We start from the raw sequence: 9,622 nt of genomic DNA, 5'->3' as shown, positions 1-9,622 counted from the left end.
TTTAGGAAATAATTGATACCTAAAATTATAAACCATGTAATTCTTAATCTATTTCTGTTGCATTAAAATTTAAATTTTAATATTTGTCGATTGTGAGGCCGTGAATACCAAGCCTAAATATAAAAAAAATCTATGCTCTATGCGCAGAAAAGTTTGTAACTATCTTCAGTTCGTATAGCAGTTCGTTGGCTAGCTTCGCGCTAGTCCATAACATGATTGTCCGGGACAATGACCTTTGGTTATTGAGTTCGAGCAGAATTTCCGAACGTAGTTGTCCCAGTCGGAGTCGGCCGAAAATGGCGGCTCCTTCGTTCCGGTATTGTGTCGCTTAAAGTGCTGCACGAATTTTTTACGATTTATGTGTGAAAATGTGATTGTGATGAATTAAAACCTACAGTGAAGTGTTGTTTCAGTGAGTTACAATATGTGTCGGACAGAAATGTGTCGTTTCGGCGTCGGAAACTGGATTTTCTTGCTGGCTTGTGTACATTTGTTTACGTGCAGCCAAGGTGAGCCTTTATAAATATTACGTTTTTAATATCGATCGATGTGCTTTACGAGTTGTGTTTGGAAGCTGCATTTAAATTGACTGTCAAAATCGCTGTTAATTTTAAGACTTAAGCTTAACAGTATCTTAATTCTGAGGCTTAACGTATAAGTATAAAACTAACTTTTATTTTATCATTTTAACTTTCATATTTCTTTTTCATACCAAACATTTTGTAGTTTTGTTTGCTTACGTTCAAGAAGGCGTTAGACATTTATTTACGCTCGTACAATGTTTTATGGGGCTATTTAATTATGGTTACTCGTTAATATCGTCTTGAGGGGTGATAGGAAGATATTTATTATTATTAGGGCTCCGCTGAAGCCCCCAATGCGTATCGAAGATGTACGATGCGACGGTCTTTTGTTTTTCGACGACGAAGTCTATCTTTTCTTAGATGTTTACAAACAAGGGAATTAGGTGTCTTTTTGAAATAATGATGTTATTTATTTTTAAGTGTATAAAATGGTTAATTGCGTCCCCTAAATGTCTCTGTACTTATTAAGGAAAAAAATACATTTCCTATGTACCTACATAACATTTTAAACGGTTAAATAGATTAGAACTACCTATAGATACCTATTTAATTTGTTTTATCCAAGATCAATCCTTTGCGGGCTTAAAAAATCATTATCATTTACCTACCTATTTCACAAAACCTTCAGGTTAGTGTACTCATTATCTTAAAGTGGATCAGGTAAAATCGCAATTTATCATAAAGTTGCCCAGTACTAAAATTAATCCTTATTTATAGGTAACTAGTGGGATGAAGGCGCCCGCGACTTCGTCAGCCCTTTGACCTCCTTTATCCGGCCCTCTTGCAAAATCCGTTCTTAGCGAATGTCTACTAACTGTAAACTACTTCCCTGCCAAATTTCACCTTTGTACGTCAATTGTACGTGGTTTTCGAGATTTCGTGATGAATGACCTTTCACATTTACCTACCTTTTATATTAAAATTAAACTACTAGAGGAAACAGCCCTATGGTAGTCCTCGTCCACTCCAACGCCCTCTACCGGGTCTCATTACATCCAAAAGTCATTAGGAGACCCCTGGAACACAACAACAACATAGGTACAAAAAATTACATCAATATCGGTCCAGCCGTTTTGAAGTGATGGGAGTAGGCTGGTAGGTACAAATAAATTATGGCATGTGGTTTTTTTTGAAGGATATTTACCATATTTACAATTTAATTTCCTAAAATGCACACAACTGAAAAGTTGGAGGTGCATGCCCCGGACCGGATTCGGACCTACGCCCTCCGAATCGAAGGCAGAGGTCATATCCACTGGGCTGTCTCGGTTCTAAATAGGTATTTTTAAAATAGTTATGACCAATATTCCTTTTCCCCTCCAATTAAGTACACTACAAAAGATAAAGGAGGTTATTAAGCAACATCATCATCAGCCTGTATCTGCTGGACATAGGCCTTCCCGAGAACTCGCGACCAGACCACTCACGATCCTCCGCCTTCCTCGTCCAGCTTCCATTACCTTCTTAATGTCGTCGGACCATCTGGCTGGAGGGCTTCCTACACTGCGATTGCTGGTACGTGGTCTCCACTCCAGAACACGTCTGCCCCAGCGACCATTTTTTTTTTCTGTTCATCTCCTTCCAGCCTTCCTGGACCATCTGTTCTACGACAGATATGGCCCGCCCACTGCCACTTCAGTTTGCTAATCCTTTGGTCTACTTCGATTAATTTCGTGGATTTCCTCATACAGGATTTTGTCCTTCAGAAATACTCCTAACATAACCCTCTCCACAGCTCGCTAAACGACTTTAAATCTATACTAATATTATAAAGCTAAAGAGTTTGTTTGTTTGATTGAACGCGCTAATCTCAGGAACTACTATTTTATGATAAGGCTAACCGTCAGTGTCCACGTTTCCGCTCTATATGATATACGATATATTGAGCAACATATATACTACTAGCTGTCGCCGCGCGGTTTCACTCGCGTGGTTCCCTTTCCCGTAGAAATACGGGGATTATATATAACCTATAGCCTTCCTCGATAAATGAGCTATCTAATACTGAAACAATTTTTCAAATCGGACAAGTAGGTCATGAGATTAGCGCGTTCAAACAAATAAACTCTTCAGCTTAATAATATTGGTATAGATGTGCGCTGTAACATGGTGCGGATGCCAGTTCCCTTATGACGTTCAAGAGTTAAACGAACTGTCACCCACACCATGGTATAACGCACGAACTGTAGGGTACTTTTTGTAACGAAAAAGTCAATGATTGAAAAAGTCCCGCTGTATTTGCGATTAACTAAATTTTACGGGCGTCCGCTAGTAGAAAAAAATTATATTAATGGTTGGTACCTACCTGCCTACCTTTAATAATATTTTTCGTCTCTATGATTTTAATTACAAATCTTGATTAGTAAATGTCTTAATTGCAAAATTATAACCTACGCCGTGTTACTTCAAATACCCAAGTCGTAGGTATATACTATATACCCACATTAGTAAAGTTTACTTAAGCAATCAGCTTTGATCACCTATTGCGGCATAGCAATTTGCCCGGGAGATAGGTATGTACCTAGACAGCTTAGGGATGGCCATTCCTCACAATAAAGATCGATTTTAAATCGAGTCGCCAGGTCGCCACGCTATATGATCCTAACTAGTGGGCGCACGCGATTTCGTCCGCGTGGAATTTAGATTTTCACAAATCCCTCGGGAACCATGGATTTTTCCGGGATGAAAAGTAACCTATGTGTTAATCCAGAGTCAAATCTATTTCCAGACAAATCGTTCCATACAAACTTTCGCGTTTATAATATTAGTAGGATGTTATAAATGTGTATGTTAGTTTGTTTGTTACACTTAACACCTAAATCAATTAACCGATTTTAAAAATCACTTCACCAATGGAAAGCTACATTATCAACGACAACATGGGCAAATTACATTGTAGTTTTTACAAGCATAGCAAATAACGAGAAGAAGAACACTGGTCACAAAGTCTCACATATGTCTCCAGTTTTTAAAATAAACTCGTAAGTTAAATAGTTTAAATGGACAACTACGAAACCTTTGCGAAGCAATGATTTCAAGGCTCAGTTTACAATCTCTTTTGAAACGTCAGTTGACTATTTGTAAAGATTCTATTGTTGAAGCATCACCGAAAGTTGTCTATGTCAGTGTGCAACCAGGTACTTTTCTACCTAACCTAATCTTTCTACCTTCTTATCACAGAACTGCCAGTCATCGCATTGGTCTGCTACCATACGTAATTATTGATCTCCCTTGGACTTGTACATGTTTCTGTATGTTCCTGATCCGAACTGCAAAGTTATGGAATGCCCTCCCAGCATCCGTTTTCCCTGCCACCTATAACATGGGTACATTCAAGTCAAGATTGAATAGATGAGTTGTTTTGACGGCCTCCGTGGCGCAGTGGTATGCGCGGTGGATTTACAAAACGGAGGTCCTGGGTTCGATCCCCGGCTGGGCAGATTGAGATTTTCTTAATTGGTCCAGGTCTGGCTGGTAGGAGGCTTCGGCCGTGGCTAGTTACCACCCTACCGGCAAAGACGTACCGCCAAGCGATTTAGCGTTCCGGTACGATGCCGTGTAGAAACCGAAAGGGGTATTGATTTTCATCCTCCTCCTAAAAAGTTAGCCCGCTTCCATCTTAGACTGCATCATGACTTACCATCAGGTGAGATTGTAGTCAAGGGCTAACTTGTAAAGAATAAAAAAAAAGACTTAGTCTATCTTAGATTTAGGTACAAGTCTTGACTTTAAGATACCCTGATGTTAAAGTAAGTAGGTATCTTCTAGTCGTTACATCATAGGCTACATAATCGCTTACTATCTGACGTGATTGGAGCCAAGCGCTTGCCTTTATTAATGTAATAAAAAAAAAATACGCGCTACATATTGTATCTCTACATTTTTACTACTTACTAGAGTTAATCGTACATGTCGATGCATCGGTTAAGAAAATCGATGTTTCGCGTGAAAAACTTTATTCTTAGATTAGTCGATATCAATACCCCATGCCTAGTGGCAAGGTAGATAGGTATTTAGCGTGGGTACGCCGAAATGTCGGTCGAAATGCGAATCACCTCCAGTCCTTCATAATTGAGCATTTGATATGCTTTGAACGGTGTTATTACGGTGTCATAATCTAATGCTTATCTGTTCGTTGCATACAAATTAGTTATTTACGGAGTTAAACCCAAAATCAGAATAGTTGATTCTGTTGTTTCAAAAGTTGTGTACAAAGTGCACTGTGACTCACCAGTAAATGTGGTATTCGGTTCGATTATTGTCAAATACTAGCGGACGCCCGCGACTTCGTCCGCGTGGAATTTAGTTTTTCAGAAATCCCGCGGGAACCAAGGACTTTTCCGGGGTGAAAAGTAGCCTATGTGTTAATCCAGAGCAAAATCTATTTCCATTTCAAATTTCAGCCAAATCGCTATAATAGCCGCAGCGTAAAAGAGGAACAAACATACTTACACACATTCACACAAACTTTCGCCTTTATTATATTAGTGTGATAATAAAAAAATCAAAATAAATTTTAAACTGAATGTTTAAATAAAATAGCACGGACTTAGCTCTAGTACCTAAGATGCCAATTAAAAATAAAGCGATAATTTTTTACTTAAAAATTCAAAAATGGATCAAAAGAAATGGAGAATTTCCTTGCAGCTTCATTATCCCTATCATCTCAAGTTTCACTTGTTTCACAAGAATGAATACAATAGCCAGTCAGGCACCTTTCGCGCAAGCATGTTCCATAATACGTAATATCTTCCAAATAAATAAACAAAATAACTCGCTAACCACTCATTACTGATTGCTCTACTAGATTATAAAATTAACAAAAGATTGAAAAGAAAATATGAATTTTAATATGTTTTTAAATGAATCTACGTAAGTATGTAATAACTGGAATCCTTATATTTACTTACACCGAGAAACAGCGAAGCGTAATCGTTTATAGCCAAGCGTAAAATAAACAATTCCCTACATTTTGGACCTTTCAAAAACCTTTAAAAGTACAGCGTTATTGCTGGAATCTAATTCCGGAGTTACTCGATTTTATTAGTTTAGATTCGGGAGCGCATAAAGTGGGATTTGAGCGTGTTTTATGCGAACACAATAAAATCGCTTCATTCCCATTTTTATGTGCCCAAAAAACCAATCCGTCTACGCCCGGTACACGGGATCGTGGTAATAAATCGACGGTGGAAACGCAAAACTTCGGGCTCTCGATTTCAAAACTACAGAACTTATAAACATACCAGCTCCCTTAGCCAAGTGGCACGTGGATTCTCTTTCTACGATCGCTAACACTTCGAAAACTAGAAAGATGTATGGGAATGACATTTGCTATCGACAGGTCACGTGATCAAGATCTGTCATTCCCATACATTTTTCTAGTTTTCGAAGCGTTAGCGATCGTAGAAAATCACTTGGCTAGGGGGCTGGTATGGTATAAGTTCTGTAGTTTTCAAGTCGTAGGAAGAGAATCGACTTGCTACTTGGCTAGGGGGCCTGTTATAAAACGTTTTATATATTTAGAAGTAATGCGTAAGTTTCTACCACAAAACTATTACGTATGATATACGTAAGCATCTGCTGAATAAGATAGCGCCACGTAGTTCGTATTATGGTGAATGTTACGCGATAGGCGATCGAATCTGATTGATGTCGGGATCGTGACCTGCTGAATACCAGGCATCGGGATAGACGCCATCTTGTTCCCAACTTCCAACCTCATTATAATAATGTTTCTTTTTTAGGCCTCTTTCAAAACAGAATAGATCCCATTTGTCCGCTTATGTGGTTTAATATCGCCTGCGTGTAACCTAACGAAATAAATTAACAAATCGCAACCTTAAAATAGGTTGCGATTTGTTAATAGGTTGAACCAACTGACGCATAAATGTGATCTCTTTTCAATATAAGAGAATAAGTTTAACTGCCTCCTAGTCCAGTGGTAAGCCTGTGTCGCTTCGGATCACGAACTTCACGGTTCGAGTCCTGGGTCCATGAGAAAAATTCTCAGAGTTAATTGAGTAATGTTACAGTGCCGTTTACTGAATGGAAGTTTCAAGAAATTTATTAAGGAGAATGAAGTTTTTGTTGAAACTTTATTTATAACGATCTTCTCAATCTTTTTAAATTTTCATATTGGCATCACATTAGTAAAAGTCGCTTTGTAAGTAAATACATGTTGAATTATTAGTACACAAAATATAAATATATCGAATTATTAGTGAAGCCATAAAATTGTTTCCTAGAGTGATGGGGTCCGTGTAATGTGCATGTGTGGGGCACGATCGTGACGCGATGAATGCGGCCGGAGATCGGCGTTACGACGCGGGGGCACTTTCACGAGTGCCCAGCGGGCCCTTGCAGTGGGGATAAGTATTGCACGGTATTTATGACGATATTTCTAGCACTGATAATTCTCTATCTTATATCCGATAGGTTTTATAATATATCGGTTATAAAGCAAACAAGTTTCATCATTATCAACCCATATTCGGGTCACTGCTGAGCTCGAGTCTCCTCTCAGAATGAGAGGGATTAGGCCAATAGTCCACACTGGTCACACAACTGAAAAGTTGGTGGTGCAAACAAGGTTACGAGTAAGTAAGTAATTATTTTTAAAGACGTTTGTTCTGAATCTGAACTGATAGTTAGTGGCTTCGGCCGTAGTTAGTTACCATTAATTGGTAAACCACCAAGCGATGATCTTGGTTTTTGTACAATAATAACAGATCGTCGTATAGTACCCTAAGTTCGACCTCTTGAACCTAATATAAGTTATATATATTTTTAAAGTTATCTATGTATGTCTCCTCTGTAACACCTGAACCCGTATAACTTATTAATATTATCCACTTATTTATTCAATCATTTAATAATAAAAATTTTAATAAAAAAATACAACCGACTTCAAAACCTAAAAACATACCCACTAAACTAAAAAGCGAAAAATAACATCATAATATGTTCTACCTGCTGATCAGTATGAAGGCGGTGCTAAGCCGGTGATGTATTAATTTAAGCCATGTGTGAGCCATGTGATGTGGTCCTGTCAGAAATGGCTTAAATTAAGACAGCACCAGCTAAGCACCGCCTTCATACTGAACAGCAGGTAGAACATATTATGATGTTATTTTTCGCTTTTTAGTTTAGTGGGTATGTTTTTAGGTTTTGAAGTCGGTTGTATTTTTTTATTAAAATTTTTGTTATTTTTCCATTTTTAGTGTAAATTTTCATCTCAAACGAATACATCAGACCGCTAATGACATTCACAACCCTTCTTGGTGTAAAATTCTCAGCAATACAAATTAATCAAGCCCAAGCACAAGGTAGTTACTGTAAACTGTTAAGGAGTTCCCTTAACTGTCCTTGGTCTTCATCACCAAACCCCTAAATGACAGTCGCAACCTATCTATGTGGAAAGTTCTCATTAATACAAATTAATCAAGCCCAAACACAAGGTAACTGCTGTAAATCGCCGAGGAGTTCCCTCGTCTGTTTTATGGCTCCATCATCAGATCGATTTTAAACCTTCATGAAATTGTAGTGCTAAAAAGTACTAAATGGAAAAGTTTACGAACACACTAGACACTCATATAATTTTCGAAAGTTCCCCTCAATTTCTCCAGGAATCCATCATCAGATCTTGACATGATGGCAATGGGACCAAATGGGGACTATACCGTTTCAAACAAAAAAAGAATTTTTGAAATCGGTCCAGGTGTCTTTGAGTAATCGGTGTACATACATAAAAAAAAAAAAAAAAAATACCGACCGAATTGAGAACCTCCTCCTTTTTGAAGTCGGTTAAAAACTCGATTTCAATACAATTATATACTTACCGATAAAGTAACTTCAGAACAAGAATAATTCATCTTAATTTTTGCTCATATTTTGTAGTGGTATATAAAATAATCCAAGATTTTGACCTCTATGGAGGATCCTCAAATCTCAGCGAGCAAGTTATCCCCGCGGGAAAAGACCTTTGACCTCAAAATATATTCTCGAATACATTATATTCTACTTCTACTATAAATTATAAGAAGCTCTCTATCACATTCATAAGGTAATTTACGAGTCTAAAAGCTTAGTCTTAAACTTATGATTCGTAGGTGTCTGGTAAAGGAATTTGTAATAAGTTCTACCTACGTCTTCTAGCAAATATAATTTACAATCTATATTACTATACATATAAATCTATACCTACTAATATTATACAGATGTAAAGTGTGTGGTATTGTAGGGGGTAATCTTTGAATCTACTGAAACGATTTTGAAAATTATTTTCCCACAAGAAAGCCACGTTATTTGTGAGTCATACGGCTATATATTATCTTCGTATTCTTTCGGGAACGTGAACTATGTGGTTGAAACTGCGGGGCGTCGGCTATAATACATACATATTTGTGTTGTGATTTATTCATAACAAAGTGCTCTCACACTAAAGTTAACAAAATTTAAATCTTCCGTATGAAAATCACGAAATTTAACCAAAGATTCTTTGAAAAATCAATCTATTAGGCACTTACTTAAATAAACGCACTGATTTAAGACCCCATTGCAAGTCATTAAAAAAAAAACAAAATTACTCCAAGGCATTCCAAAAATACATTTTATCGTCATCGCCCTACCAGTGTCGGAAGCGAGACTTTTTAATTACCCTCAAAAAACCCATAACGCGTCGAAGCAGCATACTTTGGCGCGAATTATTTGCCGCGTCGCCATTAAAGCTACGTTTTTATGTTCTACCCGCGGCCGTGCACTCGCGGGATTGCCTGATTGAATATTTTATGGTCGAGGACAGAATGGGGGTTTCTTTGTTGAGTATTTGTATTTATTTTGTCATTTGAATACTGTGGGTTGCCGCAGTGGATCTTAGACTTTCTCGGTAAAATATTTGTGAATATTATGTACAGTAAAATCTATACTAATATTATAAAGCTGAAGGGTTTTTTGTTTGTTTGTTTGCTTGAACGCGCTAATCTCAGGGACTACTAGTCCGATTTGAAAAATTCTTTCAGTGTTAGATAGCCTATTTATAG

General features: G+C 37.5%; 1 protein-coding gene across 4 annotated transcripts in view; it reads left to right on the top strand.

The window, feature by feature from the left end:
• Positions 1 to 214: 214 nt before the first annotated feature.
• The window catches only part of LOC112055154 (neogenin), a 138,784-nt gene continuing 129,376 nt past the window's right edge, over positions 215 to 9,622 (top strand). For all 4 annotated transcript variants that reach the window (XM_052887199.1, XM_052887201.1, XM_052887200.1 and 1 more), the window contains exon 1: positions 215 to 509. In XM_052887199.1, the coding sequence (XP_052743159.1) occupies positions 425 to 509 (85 nt within the window). In that variant the 5' untranslated portion in view covers positions 215 to 424. The remainder of the gene's footprint in view (positions 510 to 9,622) is intronic.

This window comes from Bicyclus anynana, chromosome 18, assembly GCF_947172395.1.
Source record: "Bicyclus anynana chromosome 18, ilBicAnyn1.1, whole genome shotgun sequence".
Classification (NCBI taxonomy): Eukaryota; Metazoa; Arthropoda; class Insecta; order Lepidoptera; family Nymphalidae; genus Bicyclus; species Bicyclus anynana.
This window is presented reverse-complemented; position numbering and strand designations above follow the sequence as displayed.